General features: G+C 38.6%; 1 protein-coding gene across 1 annotated transcript in view; it reads right to left on the bottom strand.

Moving 5' to 3' along the window:
- LOC149049150 (uncharacterized) overlaps positions 1-19,786 on the bottom strand; it is a 33,060-nt gene that overhangs the window by 3,302 nt on the left and 9,972 nt on the right. Inside the window, exons 12-41 of the mRNA XM_089202014.1 lie at positions 19,145-19,350; positions 17,470-17,708; positions 16,747-16,852; positions 16,282-16,443; positions 15,560-15,691; positions 15,050-15,181; positions 14,403-14,609; positions 13,305-13,530; positions 12,269-12,318; positions 11,995-12,145; positions 10,730-10,898; positions 10,235-10,500; positions 9,654-9,814; positions 9,213-9,372; positions 8,792-8,924; positions 8,303-8,495; positions 7,573-7,675; positions 7,179-7,292; positions 6,501-6,674; positions 5,565-5,804; positions 5,244-5,375; positions 4,902-5,036; positions 4,327-4,449; positions 3,956-4,081; positions 3,287-3,484; positions 2,928-3,122; positions 2,110-2,352; positions 1,695-1,934; positions 1,154-1,372; positions 474-551 (exon numbers count right to left, since the gene is read on the bottom strand). Of these exons, the coding sequence (XP_089058140.1) occupies positions 474-551; positions 1,154-1,372; positions 1,695-1,934; positions 2,110-2,352; positions 2,928-3,122; positions 3,287-3,484; positions 3,956-4,081; positions 4,327-4,449; positions 4,902-5,036; positions 5,244-5,375; positions 5,565-5,804; positions 6,501-6,674; positions 7,179-7,292; positions 7,573-7,675; positions 8,303-8,495; positions 8,792-8,924; positions 9,213-9,372; positions 9,654-9,814; positions 10,235-10,500; positions 10,730-10,898; positions 11,995-12,145; positions 12,269-12,318; positions 13,305-13,530; positions 14,403-14,609; positions 15,050-15,181; positions 15,560-15,691; positions 16,282-16,443; positions 16,747-16,852; positions 17,470-17,708; positions 19,145-19,350 (5,013 nt within the window). The remainder of the gene's footprint in view (positions 1-473; positions 552-1,153; positions 1,373-1,694; positions 1,935-2,109; positions 2,353-2,927; positions 3,123-3,286; positions 3,485-3,955; positions 4,082-4,326; positions 4,450-4,901; positions 5,037-5,243; positions 5,376-5,564; positions 5,805-6,500; positions 6,675-7,178; positions 7,293-7,572; positions 7,676-8,302; positions 8,496-8,791; positions 8,925-9,212; positions 9,373-9,653; positions 9,815-10,234; positions 10,501-10,729; positions 10,899-11,994; positions 12,146-12,268; positions 12,319-13,304; positions 13,531-14,402; positions 14,610-15,049; positions 15,182-15,559; positions 15,692-16,281; positions 16,444-16,746; positions 16,853-17,469; positions 17,709-19,144; positions 19,351-19,786) is intronic.

Below are 19,786 nucleotides of genomic sequence, written 5' to 3' on the forward strand. Positions count from 1 at the left end.
GTGGAAGTAAAAATTATTTTTTGAGAGCTTGCAATTGTGCAGGAGGAATGCTATTTTGGCAAAAGGCTACGCAGTTGGTTATGTCGGAGAGGTTACTGCACACAGGGTAGTGTTCTTCATCACTCTTAGAAGTTAGCATGGCAATACTTAAGCCGCTTCCAGTTAAAAAAAAAAAGTATAGGGAAGCTTCTATCCTTTAGGACGCAATTTCAGCTGGCATTACTATGGCTGATTAGCGTACTCATGAACCAGTGGCATTTAATACCGGCACAACCATAAATGAAAGATGAAACTTCACTTTGTCTTTTATGGAAAATAATTCCTATTTGAGAAAGACATGCTAGTATCATGGCCCCACACTTGGAGCTGCGGATGTTTTTGATCACTCCAATTTTCTCTGGTGCTTTTTTTTAGCGAGAGAATACGAAATGATGAGTACTGACGTTTGTTCTCGTCTTAGTAATTTTACTCACAGCAGATGCTTGTAGCACCAAAATCCTGTTTGAAACTTCCATCGGGGCATGGTGATCCTTTCACGAACGTTTGATAACCTGGAAAAGAAAAGAAAAATTTGATTTAGTTCTCATGTAATTGGCCAGTTTACATAAGGTTCATTTATTTCAACAAAAATGGCGAGAGGTAGTTATCGTATTCCCCACTTATTTAACGACTTTTCCTGGTGTCTTGGTCCTCAACAAGCTTTTGAAAGGACAATGAATCAGAACACTTTCGAGAGTACTGATTATTCTTAGCATTGAGACATAATAATTTTCTAATGATAGTATATAGCTTAACATCCATCTCTTAATGGAAAAGTTGCCAGCTTCTTATTCGGCCATAAAGTTGCAGATTATTACGATTCCAATCCGTATAGTATTAAAAATTGGCGTTAAACAACTTTCTTTTCCGCTGGGATTTATGACTCGCGCACTTCTCGCTTGGGCCACAAATTCGAGCGGAAAAAGCTCAGTCCATTTCGGACAGGACGGACGTTGAACTCGGTTAGTAAGAGGCATATCCTCTAAACATATATATCTGTATCTTGAGAAGATACAGTTAGTCCCCATGTTCGAACGTGCTCCTTCCAAATCTTATCCCAGTCCCTCCTTGCCTAGTTCATGATACATCTTTCGTTACAGAATATTTTACTTACGCACGCAATCTGTGGACTCAGTCAGTATAGACTTTCTGTCATTCTGTGAAACCCATTTGTTGCCCATGCACCGATAAAAAGGGATAATCATTTGTCCACTGGGAAGTCCGGGTGGAAGTGGATTAAAGAAGTATCCAGGATTACACCGCAGTTGCAGGAAAAAGCCAAGCTTCGCAGCCATGCCGTTCTTTGGGTGAGTAATTGTAACGCACGTTGAACCTGGGAAGCCATGATTAGTTGTGAACACAATATTTCATATCATTTCAAGAATAATTCGGAACTACTCCAGAGATTCAAATAGCCTAGAACTGGCTGTAATAGAGATTGTGCATGAAGAAACTCGATTGCCACTTATTTGTCTGTCGATCGAAAACCACGGTCGAAAGGAAAGTGGGAAACAGCTATTTATCTCAGCGCAGACGGTACACAGAAAAAGCAGATTACGCGAGTAAGAAAGTAACGGGTGAGTAATGAGCCTACGAATATGATGCAATCAGAATCTGAAAGTTTGGATGCATAAAAGCTTGCCAGTACCACATACCTTCCAGAGTTATGTTAAAGGTGCAATAGGCAACGTTGCCTGCGGCGTCTAAGGCCGTATACCGTATGGTTATAGACGTGAAAGTTTGCATCTCGAATCCAGGCTGACGATTGGATAACTCACTAACTACTTTCACATTGTCACTAAAGGTTGGCGGTGTCCAGGTGACATGCTTTTGTAGAGAGTTGGTACGGTCGGAAAAGGACGCCGGGCAATTTTGGACGGAGGGTGGCGTCACGTCTGAAAAAAATATTTACATAGGCTCATCTTACTTTTCAAAAAAGCACAAAAATTGCATTAAAAACCATAAATTTTAGATGCAGAGAGTTGTGAATCGACTGTTATTGGTCGTTCTCTTCAGAGGGCACCTTTCAGATTGATCTAATGTTTTAGTTTAAAAGAGGTTAAAACTCACCATTCACTGTCACATGGAAGCTACAACTCTTCTGTGTTCCACTTTCACTGGTTCCTATCCACGTAACGCGATGTCTGCCAACAGGAAATGGATAGTTTTCATCGTAGTTGCTGGGCGACACTTTCACGTTCTTCATGTTGGTTCGAGGAAGCTGCCACTTAAACCCAAGAACCACAGTGGACTTGTCTGGATCAAGTTCTTCTACTCTGTCGATTGGACAAGCGATCCATGGATCCTTGTAAACTTTTAAAAGGAGAAAGAGAGAAAAGATAAAATTTAAAAAGTCTTCATTATCTTTACCAGCGGAGTCCGTTGTCTTATATTTTCTTCTGTTTCTTACCCCACGCAAATAATCAAAAGTGTAGAACAGAATATAAAGTTAGATGAAGTGCTCTTCGGTTATTAGGAAAAAGATCATCATGTTCTCTAAGATGCCATGCACCTCACAGCAAAGAAATAATAACTGGTTCATCCATAGCTGACAAATGTTTTTATAATTCTTTTATGCGGCAGGCGAAAATCTACGTAACCGAAAAGGCGAGTGCGTTAGGGACTGGTTTTTAATCTATATCAAGTGAGATTAAAAAGCGGAAGTTTTATTATGGCTGACATCATGAATACGGACAAGCTGGAAGGAGGTCCACACTTATCAAAGGGATAATTATATCGGTTTCTTTTTTTTAATCTTATCTTCCGACTTAAACCAAAAGTTCCTAAATTACGGTTCAATGCTTTTTGGTGAATTAAACTTCACTTTTCCTTCAAGTTCGCGGGAATGTGGCAGCCTTATGGTGTTCCTCGTTCCCACATTAACATACCTCTCACGCATGATAATGGCGCAATCTCACTCCATGAAGTATCAGCTTGACATGTTGAATACCTGGGCCCGCTCAGTTCATAACCATCATCACAATAGAATACACAACGTGTTCCGTACTCAACGCCTGTTCTGGAACATGAAGCTGGAATGACTCCGCCATTGTCTGGTACAGTCAACTTGGGACACATGACCGCTACGAATGAAGGCTACTATTGAGAATTTTTAAACCAAATCAAAGCTATCTTTAATCGTGATTGCTTTCACGGTCAGAGCTCAGGGTCGACGAATGTAAAGACTAAAAAGAACAGTTGGCCAAATGCAAAAATCTTTAATGTCTATCGAATGAGTAACACCTACGTTTACAGTAGGGAACAGTTCCTCGCCACATTCCATCAAGTTGGCAAACCAAGGATTGGCTTCCGCCCGCGAGATTGTGGCCAGCTACACAGCCGTATGTACACACAGTGTTGCGCCTGATATTTGAACGATCGTCTGTACAGGTTGTCGGGGAGATGGTGCCACGGAAAGGAGCTTCCAGCGCTGGGCAGTAAATTTCTGCGAAACAAATTATCGGATCAATAAGATCTAAAACATGTTTTATTTACATAAATTTGAATGAGCTGACAAAAATTTGACAATTAGACAAGGAAGATTTTCAGTTGTTTCTATGTCTGTTGTTGTCAGACAGTGCCTGGTCGAATCAAAACAGTCCAAGAGGAAGTAAGAACAATGGATGAAATGGTGAAAGAGATGACAGGCGGCCAACAATTTTTACGTTTTTTTCCATGAGACGGTTAGGTAAATGTCATAGAAGCTATTTACTTCAGGGCACATATTGATATTTTTACTTCGCTTGATATTATTGAAACTGACGCTGAAAAAAATATATGATAGAAATTATAGATTTTCAGTTTTTGCCTCATGACCAAGTCAATGTCGAGCCTACACCTCAAATAAAATATAGCGTCTCAACCTTTTCCTTTTGCGTCACTGACACTGCAGATTACATCATAAATAAAGGTTTACCTTCACATCCTTTGTCATCGTCCATCAGTCGATAACCAGCCGGGCAAGTACAGTAATATCCTCCTTCATAATTACTGCATTTATATTCACAGCCACCCTTCTCAGGCAAACTACATTCATCGACATCTGCATACACACAAAGAAAAGAAAAATTATTATGTGATTTGAAATATGACAATATTTTCTATAAATCTGCTTTTAATATTTACAAATATCTCGCACTGACCGGATTCAAGGTCCGTTTAGTAAATCCGTGAACGATCCTGTTTTCGTCACGATTTATGGATCGCACTTTCGCGCATTTCTATTCAAAAACCGACTACAGCGCGTATTCATTAAGAGATACAGTCCTCATATAAAATCCTACGCACCCTCGCATCCATATTTGTCATCCTTTAGTTTAAATCCCTTTCTACATTCACAGTTAAAGCTTCCTTCATTGTTGGCACAAATGTGTTCACATCCCGCGTTGTTCAGGTTGCATTCGTTGAAGTCTGTATGAAATGAGAAAGAAAAAAAGCTTGTAATCAGTAAATTAAGCTTGCAAGATATACAATATAATTCTCAGTCATGTACAGTTTATTCCAGTAGTACTCTTCGCGTTCTAAGGTTAATAAGTTGGGATTGTGTATAGCATGAGACTTTGGAACCTCAAAAAGCCTCTTTTGCTCAATCTCCACTACAAATTGAAAAGGTAACTTCCGCAGTCTCGACTGAAGGAGAATATCTGGGGAGAAGTTTATGTGACCCATCCCTCTGGATGTCCAAGTGAGTATACCACATATCGGAGAATATTTTATTGAACGATGAAGTAGACCTCATTAAATTTTCCTTGCTTGATATTTTGGTCTGCACTAAGTGAATTAAATCCCATTATCTTTATCAAAAGTACCATAAATTTAAGTTCATTTTCGTAGAAGTTTGTTGCATGCTGATTATTTCTTACCTTCGCAAATGAGTTCACTGTTCTCTTTAAGCTGGAAACCAATCTTACAGGCACAATGATAGCTTCCCGGAGTGTTGATGCATACGCCATTGATGACATCGCAACCGCCATTGTTAGCCTGGCATTCATTTTTATCTAAAGACATTATATGGAAGAGTAAGTGATGGAAAGACACTGAATTTTCCCGGAGTCATCATGGCGAAGTTACAGATTCAAAGGTTAAAAGTCGAAATTCTCGAGTGAAAGTTATTTATGGAAAGAGAAACACATCCAGAGCCTTTTTTCCTCAACGAGAGGAAATAGGCACATCGAAAAAAATTAAATAAAAAATTTATATCTTACCCATGCAAGTTTTTCCATCATAAGCCAGAGTGTAGCCAGGCCAACAACTACACTTGACTTTCAGGTTACACAGGTTGTAACAAACCTGTGAGCAACCGCCATTGTCCAGTTGACAAAGATCCGCCAGTGCACCTTTAAAAGCATAAAAAAGTGTTAAAGGGCAAAGTTAAATGTGTTTGGAAATAAATTTGGTTGGCTTTTTCTAGCGAAAACATCTCATATGGAAATTCCACTTACCATCAAATTTCCTGTCGGCGTAGAAGTGGCTAAATGAGCTTATGATCACGACCAAAGGTGTTTCACTATCTTAAATGCACTTACCCACTCTGGAGTATACAGTAACCTCGCACATGGTTAGAATTCCTTCTCCAAACATCTGTACTGACACGTATCGTCCCGGGATTGGTGGATCGCACTGCACCCTGAGAGCTTCTCCCTGGCCCACAGTCCTCACGCGGTCATGACATGTAGGATTCTGTAAGTTATCTTTATTGACTCCGACTCTGACGTCAAAGTTCTTAAGACGCTCGAAGTGGTTATAACGATTTACTATCATTACGTCTGGTTGAGAAAAAGAATCAAAGTAAATGTAACTGTGAAGTAGTTATGACAGTTTTCATTCGCGGGACAAAAAGATTTATATCTCTAGCAATAATCAGGCCATTTTTGCGCTGCGTAAAAGTTCCTTCAGTGAAAGGAAGACCACAGTATGATAGTTTGGCGAGATAGAGAATACTTAAGAGGCAATGGTGAACAAAGATGGCATAAGGATGCCCAGCAGGAGGAGAAAAGTAGAACGGTTTTCAATTGAAGAACTTGAGAATTTTAAGGAAGCTTAATCGTGGTTCACAAGCATTTAAAAAGCTCTTTAGATCGTTCGGAGTAAGGCCACCATATTCTGTTACGATACTAGCAACAAATTTAGTATTTTTATTAACAACTCAGAGTGTATTTCGGCTATATTGGGAAAACTTGATTATTATTGAAGTAGAAGGGAAGGTTCGTACGGGTAAAAGTTAAATTATACTTGGAGTTAATTGTACCAGTGTGGTCTTGTACGAGTATGCTTATCCAGACGTTGAGACTAACGGAACATTTTACCCCTATCTCAAATGGTGTCTTTTCAAAGAACAATGCTTTTGAAAAATTTAACGATCAAACATGCTAATGCTAACCACTGACCAAGTCCCGTCGAGCAAGGGGCCAAAGTTACTTCGCGTTTTTCATTTGTAACCTTATTATTTATATGTATCTTACCTGTCACTATGTATTCTCGTCCAAGGTCAACTCTCCACCACGGATTCTGTTCTTTGTTGGTGTGAGTACACGACTTGTCATTATATTGACTAGAATAATTTTCATCGACAGCTCGGCTACTGAATCCATTGTAGGCAGTACTCGATTGTTCTGTTTTCTTTTTGAAAGCAAGATCTAGATGTAAGAGAGAAAAATATAGCGAGCTTCTCTCAGCTCTCTTAAAGTTATTTGTTCATTGATCATAAATTTCTTTTGCACACCCCCTTGCTGTCAGACTAGAGACATACATTAATAGAGCCTCGTACAATCATTTTACGGACCCCACGATACCGCATTCTCCTATTTTTGACATTATTTGGGAAGATGTCCAGCCTGTGTTCTTCAAATTTGAGGACACCATTATTGTGTATAGTCAATGCTAGAGTAGAGTGTAGTGTTTTGACTTTTCAAATGTTCCCAAGGGAACTTCATAAAGGGTAGAAAATATATCTTTATGGATCTGGACACAGTAGGTGATAAGTACATTAGCTTCTCTTAGAAAAAAGTGATTATGTCAATTTTCTTTTTATGACATTAAGGACTTTTTTATACAAAATCTGTACCTATGCAGTCGTTGCTGTCTTTTGCTCCTCGGCCATGTTTGCAAATAAGATCACGGTATCATTGGTTACTACTCACTTTTAGAGAACTTGCTACACACACTGACAATTGGTTCGTCCACGACCTCAAACCGCTGATCCAGTCTAGCTTGATCAAAATAGGTGCATTTGTCGAGGCGAACGAATGGGTCAGCTGTTAATTAGAAAGAAAGTTGATTTGAGGATAAAAGAACCTTAATGGATAACAAAACCAAAATGGTAGGCTCAATTTGCGAAGTAACTACCTTTCCTTCGTAGAGGACAGTGGACTATCATAGAGTTATCTCGTTTGATAAGAAAACGTCACATGCTTAATTATTTCGCTTCGTTTTTTACATCGACGCAGAGAACTAAAAAGGGGCTCTAAGTAAATTTTAGCTACCAAAGAAACTGAAATAGTAGAGATTCAATGGCTGAAAACAAGGATTACTTACTTGGAATAAAACTGAACAGGAGATGTTCCTTAGTGAACGAGCTGTCGCTGTTTTCACATTTGCTATTAAGCACTAGTTCTTCGTTGTTGGGTGGCATCATTGCCTGGAAACATTGATTCAAATATGAAATTAATAAACAGAGACAGAGTCTCTTAAGGAGGGAAAGTACAGGCAACAAACAATCATTATTGTAACTTTGTCATCCTCCGATTTATTTAGGAGCCGAGCAGAAAATCAAGTTACTCCATCTAGATTACTCGTTGTTTGGTTGGTAGGCTGGAGATTATGGCCTTCGCTGGTGTAGGAGCATGCGCAGTTGAAGTCCTCAATGGTCGCAAGCCATAAGTTGCATCACTAATTGCTGCGTGTTTGAGAGAAACCGGTACCGTTCAATGAAAAGCTCTCCTGTGAGCTGCAGTGTGCACTTACATTCATGTACTACTTTTTGGTGGTTTTCTTTTTGAGAGCAATTGTGAAAAGAAAGTTATTCACAAGTCACCGACATTCGTTTCAGAGATGAGTATACCGCAGCTGAGTACTACCGTGACCACCGCTTGGCACTGAACTGGTTTATTTAAAGAACATAAAAAAACCATGATTCATATTCAGTCATGCATTCAAAAAAATTGCTAAGACTCGTGGTAGTTATGACGACGGCAAAAACGATGAGGACGACCATTTTAAAATGCACCCACTTAAGTCTTAAACGGAAAAAATGCGATATACTTACTCCTGATTTTGGATTGACACACTTTTTGCTTCCAACATGTTGTAAGGATCCTCCAGCAGTGAAACTAAACTGATGTCCTTCACAAGATGAGTACAAACCAAGAACAACACCATCTTGAACTGCTACCATTGGTTTTACACACTTGCCACTCTTGGTGTGTTTCAGATTACCGTTTTGTAGAACAAACTCTAATCTGATTGAAAAGAATGCCAGATCAGATTAGTGAGTGATTGTTTCCTTTTTCCATGAAGCTCCTGCTTAAATTGAATAAGAGGGGAACGACTCTTTCTTTCCTAATATGATAACATATTTCTATATGTCATCATCATCACTGCCATTACATCACTGATTATATTTTTCGATCATTCTCTTACTTAGTTGCTCCTCACATTGTAATAGTAAGCAAGTAAGTGACGTTAGTTAGAAAAAGGGTGATTGTTTTAATCAAAAAGTTGTTGTCACATGTATGCAAATCCAACTATATCTTACCTGCTTTCACTGCACCCGCCATGAATAAGTAGCTTAGTTCCCTCTCCGACATTATCTCCACCGCCTTGCGGGTGAATGCACTTCAAGGAGCCGAGGTGAACTAATGAACCTGGGCCATCCAAGCTTGTGGAACCTGTGAACAAAAATACTCAGCCAGAGCCTCACCCGAAAATTTTACTGCAAAACATAACTTCTTGGGGTTTTGAGGTGTAACTGGTAAAAAGGCAATGTGGTTGAAGACAAAATAAACGAAACCTACCGGACGGCACCATGATTTTAAAAAAAAGAAAGCGGCATGTCGTGTACATTGTTTTACTTTTTACTCTTTCTGGCCCAATGAATCCGAGAAAAATCACAAGGATGTTCTCGAAAGCAAAGCGATCCGAAAAATTTCTAGCTGTATTTCACATAGATAACTAACCCACGGTCCAACACTGATTTGCCCTTCTTCTCTTGATGGACCTGACAGTCAGGTCACACTGGAAATTCTGATCGTCTTGTCTCGGATCACATTTCCTTTGAACAAGCTTTGATCCCTTAGTTGCTCCATTGGTGTCAATGCATAGCCTTGAATATGAGTTCTGTTCATAAATCAAACAAGCATCGTCACAATTATATCTAACAGGTAGAAAAGCCGGGGAGGGGAGGATGAGGAGGTGTACCTCCTTAGCCTAAATATCACGTGAAATGACTCAGATCTTCGTGAGCCACGCTATTCCACCGAGGTCTCTTCCACTGATAATTGCAGCTTGTAGCAAAATTAACCATCAGTTATATAGTAACTCATTTGGCTTTCTTCTGTGGTTTTGCTTCCACTACGTGCGATCAGCAAATTAACAGCGTGAAGATCGCAAAGACTTACCATTATCTGCCCTTTGAGGGTGTAAGCCCAGTTCTGCCGTTCATTCGTTGAGTTGCAGCCAGTTACTTTAATATGAGAACCATTTTCCTTGGAGTCCACGAATAGACAGGGGCCGCGTATGTAATCTGTCGCCGATTGCTGATTCTCTATTAAGAATATTTCTGAAGTAAAAAAAAGATAACTTCATGTTTCCAGCTTATGTTTTTCTCATCTAAGACCTACATAATGTTGCTAAGAGAAGGATTGCCGTTTTATCTGAGAATCTTTTTTTAATTTGTTAAAAAAAGAAAGTTCTTGAGCTCGAAATGAATTATTTTTTACAGCACCTGGCATAAAATAGAATTAATAGAAGCGAACTTGAAAAAATGTTTTGCTAGAAATTAAGATTAGCTTTATCATAGTAATGACTTTCAATCGCACATCACGTTTTCAATCAAGTACAACTGAGACATTTATTATCCAAAGGATGCTTTTTCAAAGTTCCAGGGAGACTCCTCCAATACAAAAAATGAAAGAAAGAAAATGAAGAAACGATTATACTTAATAAGAGTTGGATTTTTTATAATTTTTACCCTCATTACCTGACATCTCAAAGTCGGCAAATGGATTTGGATTGTCATAGTAATTTTTCTCCGTATCTGTTGGGTTCTTGGGATTCATCTTGTCTTTGTACCAGTCAGTAGCCTTATCGGCCCCACCCCTTAGACTTCCTACAGGATCTTTCAGGTTGAAACCAATAGCTAGATAAAGGCGTTTTCCAAATATGGTCAGATCGACTGCTGCGTTGAATATGAAATTACTGTGTCCACCACCTGCGTAAGCAGCAAGTCCAAACTCGAATAAGATGCTGCATAAAAAATTAAAAGGAAATATGGGTTATTGAAGGCCACGTAGATGCACGTTTACAATTTACTTGTAATCTAATGAGTTTGTTAACGAACAAATTTACTGTTACTGTAATAAATAAATTTACAGTATCATATAGGGATTAGCAGTACAAATTAACTTAAGGACTAACTGATGATATAATATGTTGGCAGCTAACATCTGCTATGCTCAGAATCCATTTCATTTACCTGTGCACTCTAAACAGCTTAGTCAGGATAAAGTTGATAGCTTTACTGACCCAGTTACAAGCCATCTCAGTCAACTTCAAGAAGCCAACAGCAATGTCTAGTACGTTGCAGAGACCCTTTCCGATAAATTCGACGGCCTTACAAGAGCCATAGCAGAGGGAAGAAACCGCTAAGGAAAAAAAAGACGTAGAGAAGTGATAAATTTGGTAAGTAAGTACTTAGTAACTAAGCAATTTATTTATACACGTGAAAACTTAAGAGTTAAAAAAAAACTGGTTCGAACGTGTACGTGTGGGAAAAAAAGTTACAAAAATCTAAGTGAAAAATTTTAACTACTTAAGATGTAATACCTATTATATTAAAAATACGTCATGATATAAATATGAATTATTTAAAAAGAGCTAAATTTGACATGAACATTTAGAAAAGTCACAAACTATGATAGCAAAGAATAAAATAGATGAGAGAAAAAATTAAAGTGATGAAATAACCTTATAAGGTATGTACGACAAAAACAGTGTAAAGATTCTAAGTTGAACTTATGAAGAACACTTTAAGATTATCTTAGTTTTTAATGTATAACGGTAGCTTATTCCACAGCTTGCAAACTATAAATGAAAAATAATTATACATCCACTCAGTGTTAAAATGAGGCTGTACCAAGTTTACAGAACTATAGTGTAGAAAATTGACAACTTATTCGGAGTTAACCCTACGAGTGTTATTCTAGACCGTTGCCGCTGTAACTTTTCGCGTTTTTCTTTCATTTGATAACATTTGGACAGTTATCATAAAATGTGGGTGTAAACTACTTGGGATGTCATCATGAAACACCCAGCGTCACGTATAACACCAAAAACAGAACAACTCGAACGTTTCCCAACAACGTCTCATTTTGAAGTACAGTTTTTAGCATCCAGTCGATCGGTCTGTTAATCCGGAAAAATCATTAAAGCTGACCTTTTGACGTTGGCACAAAAACGAGATAATAACAACAACAACATGTGTCTTGTCAACCAGTTTTTTAGTATAATCATAATTTCCCACTTTGCATCACCTTTTTGCGAAAACATGTATTGATGTTATGAAAAGAAATTAGTTTAGAAATGAGACAAGAGAATTCGGTGTTGTGTCCAGACAAAGTCTTCAAATTAATATACTCATCTGTTCTTATAACCTGTTTGAAAGATGGTAAGAAGAAAGGACACATTTATCCCTTTTAAGAGTTGAAGGGTTAAAAGGAACCTTACAATATTTCAACTGACCTTTGCACCCTCCCCCTACAAGGCCTTCGCAGATAATTTTGCTAATAAATCGACGTTTCCGTATGTGAAGGGCAAAATTCTCATTTTGCATATCTTGTATTTCTCTCCTCCTTTTCCAGCCCTTGAAAAACTTCTTGATGGCCTTTCCAACCTGTAGCACAACGTAATCAACATTTTAACAACGTTGATAATGATAAAGATCATATATATTAATAATTTTTTTTACAAAAATAGCACCAGGTTTGTATGGCAACTCGCTATTGAAGAAACTTACTGGGGCTAAAGCCTTCCCAATCTTCTGGAAAGTCTTCTTAATCCATTTACCTGAAATGAAGTTATCGTACAATTTGTATCAGGTTAAGTGAATTAGTTCTAAGGCGAATACGATAGTCAACAAAATAGATTAATAGGTACATTGATGAATCACATTGATTCAAAAAAATTTTAAAAAAAAGGTCCTCGGTAGTTCAGAAGGAGGAGTTTCACGGCTTACGTTATGTGGAAAAGGAACGAAAACACAAAGAGAGACATAAATAAGAACAAAAAAAAACAAAACACAGTAAAAGATAAGCGTAGTTTCCTTTGGGCCTTGCCCTATTGTCACTGTAGCTTCAGCCAAGGGCATAGCAATGATGGATCCCATGACGAATCCCTTTCCTCCATTTGTGGGATAATATTCTTTTTTTGAAATTCAACAAAATAAAAACCTTGTAACTTAGCTAGTGAAAACGTGCTAATCTGTCCTGGTGCCAGATGTGCTCTAGAATTCTATGACTCTTTCATCGGTCCTCACTGCGAGCCCGCCTAATCACGAGATTAGAGCGGTTTTATGAATCATTCCACGTTAGACGCACAGACATTCGTAACCGTGACCACCTCCCATCCTTACTATGCCCTACTCAGCTGTTGTCATTAAAGGGAAACTTTAACCGAGGGCCACTAGCTCGTTCTATTCTAAAATAGGGTAATTTAGTATTATCAATTGAGTTGATAAAGTTAATTGGCCACCGTAAAGAGTTTAAAAGCTGACGTTTGGAGCGTTAGCTCTTCGTCTGTCGCTCTGACGAAGGGCTAACACTCGAAACGCCAGCGTTTAAACTATTTAGAGTGGCAAATTAACGTTATAAACTCAATTGATAATACTAAATTACCCTGTTTTACTCTCCCATCGACGCAGCACCACAGTTTCTTCAGAAAATTACCCCCTTTGTTCATTCGTGCTATGAAATACTTTGTTATAAGTGTTGGTTCTTGAAATAAGACTCAAAATTTCAGAAGCCCTATAAAAGAACTTAAGGAGGGCAACTCACCAGCAGCATTTACTACCCCACCAATCCATTTGCCAGCGGCATCCAACCATCCTTTACAGTTTCGTTCAGCTTGAGCGCATTTCAGCTTTTTACAGTTATCACACTTGAGCGCCATTTTTCTTTTGCAGTTTTCCTTTTCTTGGATGACTTTATTTCTTGCATCAGAGAGCTTCTTTTGAGCAGCATCGAAAGCCCCTTTGACAGCTTTGGCGGCTGCGTCTAATGCCTGGAAAAATAGACAACGAAACATCTCGTCCATGATTGGCCAATGGCGGATCCAAAGTAGGTCACATAATGCATTACGGGCTGTTTGTTCTCCGCTGTCTTAAAATTTAACTTTTTCTGAGATGGATGAAATTTTTTTCTAATTCTTAATCATGAAGCCACGTTTGTATCTCATAGTTATGGCATACTATGGCAACTCAGAGGAAACAACAGAATCTTCCTCGCCGTTGGAAAGTAGGTCGATTGTGTACCGAGTTCTCTCAAAATAGCTTTTGTTAAGAATCAAGTTATGAACAAAAGTGCCTATAAACGTACTGCTCTTGCATTTCGCGCTTGATGGTAATCCCGCCCTGATCGATATTTTGAATGTTTCAAAAAAAAATACAGAACTTTTGAATCACTACTGGTGCCTTTAAGTCGTGAAATGCATTTGCGCTCACGTGATTTCCTATACACAGGTATCGCTCAGCGCAGTACCTAAAAGGATACCAAAGTGCCCATGTTAATTTGCATAAATTTGTAGAGTTAGATTTTTTTTCGAGACCAGAAAATTTTCGTGAATATTGAAAGCAAACAACACAGACTCAGGAACCTGTCTATTAAGATCTGCACCGTCGAACGGACGCAAGTTTACAGTAACAGTAGATAAAAAAGGTTTTCTTCGTTATTTTCTTTGCGTAGGGAAAAACGCAATCTGAGTTAACAGTTACCTTTTTGGCTTAGGAACGACCTCAGAAACAAATTCGTTGCGCTGCACGTATAACTTGGGGAATAACTAAACATAGTGAAAGTGACTCTAAACCAACTATTTTTTAGTAAGCAGGTAGGTCTTCAGATAATTTTGAGGAAGGGAGCACAAAGGAAATTACTTACGTTGTTTATTCCACTTAGGTCGACTGTAACTCTGACGTAGAACTCGGCACTTGGGAAAAGGTAGCTATAAGCTGCAAATACGAACAATTCTGCTTTGATGAGATTCAGGAAATTTCCTTGGATCAGTAGCTCCATCCGTGTCATTGTTAAGTTCAACCGACAATAAGTTGAAATCCCTAGAAGTTCTGTGTAACCCTCGATGTAAGCCTGGTGATAAAGAGTGTTGTTCATTAGTACCTGTACAATCCAAACTCTTGGGCATAAAAAAATAAAGCATCCTATTCGACAACGTGCCGCACATCCATAGCAAAGTTCATCTGCCCATGACAATATAATTGGCAAATACAAAAAATTGTATAAGACCATAACGCAAAGTCATGCACATATAGGAGAAGATTCGACTCTTGAATTGAAGAAACACTCTTGGGCCTTGGCTAAATTCATGTACTGGTGTGTTTTGTTTATTTATTTTCTTATTTTCGAAGTTTCTGTTACTGTTCTTCAGGCCCATGCTAAGCATTTTTTTAAATAAGCTCGAAACCCAGGCATATTCTTCTCTGACAAATAAAGCATAGACTTGCGAGTTTTCACTTTGAAATATCATATTTTATTGTAATTAATCATATTAAAACTTCATATCGACTCACCTCTATAAAAATTGGAGTCTTCCTTGCGTCAACATAAAACCAAGGTCCTTTATCTTGCTGGGAGGGACTGCGGGTAATTTTCGCAATGCCCAAAATATTGATCGGGTCAGGTTTCAAGTCCACAAAAATTGCCTGTAAACGATATTAAAGAGTTTGGGTGAACTATCGGTCCCGACATGTGTGGAGTTGATCGTTACAAGGCTGTAAAAAGATTCCGTGGTAATTAAGCTGTGGCTGTAGTGTGGAGCAGCAGTGGAGGAGAGGCACTTATTGGAATACGGAAGTCTTAGAAATTTCAAGTATCGGCCAAGTTATGACTTATAAAAAAGGACCTTAAAGCAATGAGCGTTTAAGTGATAGAAAGGTCTCAAGCAGCTGTCTCCAGTTCTCTAATATCTACATACCGAAAGTAGATGACTGCTGTTGGATTTGCCAGCCATTTTACTTCAAGAACCAAATACTCCGTTGGAAACAGCCATAAAAAGGAACAAGCAACTGAAAGTTTCTTACCGTATCTGATAGTTCGATGTGTGCATATATTTCCCATCCCAGAATATTGACTCGTCCTTTGATCATAAATCCTTTGTAGATGTATGGGCCACCTGCGATTCGCAGATCAACATTGTCAGTTGAATATGAGCCCTGAAAAAAGAAAAAGGGAATTACGATTTTAGGAATACATTTTGAAGGGACCAAAATTTCAATCATGCTGGCCATGGTGTACCGCCGTCGTGGGTCTGGGATTAAAGGAAATCAACTTGGCCAGGGGAACTAATGTTAGTTGAGGTAGTGTATTTCTTGCATAAGATTGGGATGCTTTTATTTTGACAATTAAACTTGATCGGCAGAAAGGTACAGAATCCATTGATGACTCGAACTATCACTGATAGACCAATTCAATGCGCCGCTAAGCTGGTGCGACAAAGATAAGAGAGGTTAAAATTCTACGTCTAAAGGAACCGGCCGATCAATCAATTTCATGGGGTGGATTCTACGATTTCGTTTCATGCCTTTTTTCAACTCTCTATTTTCACTCAGGCTTACGTATTTTAACATAAATAAACAGTCTCCCTAGAAGTAGCCTCCCTCCGATTTTTGAAGCCTGTTCTGCCCTACTGATTTTAAAATTAAAGGAATTTCTTCAGACTCAACGCTTCCCTTGGTCATAGGATGAAAAAAAAAATTATCACGGAGAGCTGTGGTTTTGTGAGACGACTTCTCTCAAAACTTACCTCGACGCCTTCTGGGAAGCCAGTTTGTGCAATTGGAGGCGGAAGCGGGAATTTCAATCCTAGAAGTCGAATGATTTTCCCAAGAGTCAATGCTGTTATGCTGGCATAAAAAAACTTAGGCTTTCCAATTCCAAAATAGCCACTTCCACCGAAACAATGACCCTATCGACAAGGCAAAGAAAACAAAAGCAGATTTGCATACACTAAACGACATAGTGGCTCTTAAGACAACCTAGGAAAAATGCATCAGAATCAAAATAAAAGTCAATACTCGTGATCAGACACTTTTAGTATGTTGTTTGGTTACTTTTAAATTTGTTTACTAAATCTCAGACTTAGATGAAAGTGCTTTTAGGAAGTATTTGAGTTATACAATTTGATTGTCTTTTGAAACATTAGAATATTTTGTTCCAAATGCCGACACTGCATAGCTGTTTTTATGCAAAATGATGTAGTGTTACTTACATCGTTATTAAAGTCTGCTGGTATCAAACAGTCATATCCAAATTCAATTCGCATTCCAAACTGGACACCAGTGACTGGAAATGGCACCCCAACTTGATATGTCAACCTTACATCAAAAGATTTTATTATTTCTTAGGAATTAAATGCAAACGCAAAGTGCTTAGAGTATAACATGCATCAGCGTTAAAAATTGGGAACTAAAGGTGAAGGCACGCTCATGAAACGCTTTAAAGCAAAACAAATTATTCTAGTTTGCTCAATAGCGATTTATTTTGTTTTAGTGGACAAGGTAAACACAAGAAAGCGTAAGATATTAAACAACGAGGCGGGATATCTTGAACAATAAACCGTGTCAAGGTTTCAAAACGAAAGGAAGCTTGTGAAAGAACACAACGGATGAAGCGTGCGAGCTCGGCAAGCAACTGTGTGAGGCGATTTCTTTTAAAACGATAAAAATATGTGAATAGCTAGATGCGAAAAATACATCTAACCTTACCGCAATACCGACTGTGGCCGTAGTGAAGCGCCAAATGAAGTTGCCTCGCTCCAATTCGAGGGTTCGTGCATCAGTTTACAGAGAGTAATAGGTTCATGTTCCGTCGACGCTTGCCTGGATTCATTTTACTGTTCATCTATTTTACTTTTTAATTCTATTGACTAATCTCAATCCTAATAGCTGGAATCAAAAGCCGTAGCTTTGTGAGCTGCGACACTTAGTCTTACCCGAGGAAAATATTACCAATACCGAGAAATGGAATGGCGAAAGCCTTCCTCCATATTCCTCTCATGCCTAATTTCCCGGCTACCACCTGTTGTAAGAAATCGTATTCCAACACACCGAACAGAAACAGTTCGCTATTCGGTGCTTTGATACCATCGCGATAAATGTCACCGTTCACTGGAATCTTGATGTCTGCACGGAATCCCATCTTGATATGTTTGGTCGTAGCATTCCAGTCAGCCTGAATAAGAGTGAGGAATGATGGTCCTATAATGTATGATAACATAGCCAGCGTGCTTGCCCTATATAAGTCCTATTGAGCCGCTATGAACAAAATCTTTATTTATGCACGCCCGTGCGTAAATAAGATGACGTGAGAATTTTTGTTTTTGTGTTTATTTTTTTTTTAGTTCATTTGGCTTTGATTTTCTCCATTTTTCCCGTAAATTTTGAGCTTTTCATTCACAGTTCTCGGTAATTAACTGAATCAAATGTTCTCGCTCAAACCAAAGTATAGAATGTGGCGTGTTTTTGACCGGCCAATAGGGACGTTTATTTACTTTTTTTGTGCGTTGTGAGAATTTGCACTCAATCACAATAAAAGCTTCTTCGCGCAGATCCTTGTTGTCGCTCCGTTATAAAAGAGTGTGCTCATGCTTTTAGCTGTGTGTATATCGAGTTATGGATGCACTTGAGAAGTTTGAAGAGCACACAAAAAGCTTGAGTTGCTCTCGGCTGCGCCTCGAGCTACTCTTACGCATTTTACGTGCTCTCCAAACTTCCCGCGTGCATCCATAACTCAATATACGCATGCTAAGCTTGAACGAATTCCTAATTTTTCCAATAAAGCATAAAGAAGAGAATTGGATATTGCAATACAGAAGAGCAGCGGGAAGGTTTTCTATCTCCCAAAATATATAATTTTGTGAAAGTTTAAAAGCGAACTCGCAGTGGTACTGAGGAAGTATATGCCAATGGCTACGGCACGAAAACAAATCAAGCTGTATCAGTTCTATGTCTGAAACTTTGCATGGCTCGATAGCTCCATATACATATCAATCATAATTATGGCCTATATAAAATCATGGCCCGCAAAGCTATCTCTTCCTTTCCTTCTTCTCCCCTCCCTCCCCCCCCCCCCAAGGTTTCCCTGACAATCAAGTTAAAATAACCGTATGGTAAAACAGCAAAAGAGTTTTTGTCTTTCACCTAATTACGCCATAAGTAGGCCAAGGGCTATTCCCATACTAGCATATATGCAAAAAAGCGAGCTTTTATACCCGTTTTGATATGCCTTCTAGACGTCCTAAAGCAACAGCAAAGGTACAGGGGGCCTCTATAATCTCTCTTCTTTGAAATTCATATGATAAAAGTAGTTTATTCAAAACGATTTTAGTGAAAACAAGAAAAACATGCACCCCTCTTTTGATTTTCAGGCCATTTTCTCTATTGTGTGGCTCGCGTTTCGCCAATTCTGTTTCAAATTTACCGCTGGTCAGTCTTAAAAGTTCGGGATATGTCGCGGCATTCTGCGCGATGTCCTGAAATCTCTACTTCAATGTCTTCAAGAGGTACAATGTAAAACCCTTCATTTCGACTAAAAATTACTACAATAACAAGTGGGAGGGAGATGAGAAACATGTTGAATTTATGGAGTATTCTACAGCTGTAACTTACCTCGACATACAGCTCAAGTTTGTGAAAATACAGGCCACCGAAAATGCGGATATTTGCGAAGCCCGTTGCAATTCGGATATTTTTCCACTGGAAGTGACCTGTTATGTACCACTTGGCGGTTGGCCCTACGATCATCTTAACAATTTCACAGAATTTATTGCCTTTGCAGTCTTTTGGTAAAACGATTTGAGCTGCAGCGAAAATGCCTGTAGAAAAAAGTACATCATTATATCATTCATAACCGATAGCATTGATTTCTCGCCAAAATACGTAGATTTAAACCATACCGCTGAGTACGATATATTTTTAATGCAATGTGCTACATTAAAAAAAAAAAAAAAAGTATTTTTTTTGCATTGGCAAGAGGTAGGAACAGCACCGTAGAAAACAGACTGCCCTTGAAACAAAAAGCTCTCACTGGTTACGCCATAAATTGCACTTAGCAGTGAGAGCCCCAAGAGAGCATCACGAACGTTCAATTCGTTTTTTCATGAGCCACACTTCATAAGCTAAAGCTAACAATGTATTCTATCTTAGGACAAGGTGCCACTCTCATTTTCTTCCAAAGATCGAATGAATTTTTAAACATTCATGTTTGTCAAGCAGTCTCTCAAAGCCCTATTACTTCATTTTATGGTTTGG

This window comes from Pocillopora damicornis, chromosome 3 (genome assembly GCF_964200805.1).
Source record: "Pocillopora damicornis chromosome 3, jaPocDami1.2, whole genome shotgun sequence".
Lineage (NCBI taxonomy): Eukaryota > Metazoa > Cnidaria > Anthozoa > Scleractinia > Pocilloporidae > Pocillopora > Pocillopora damicornis.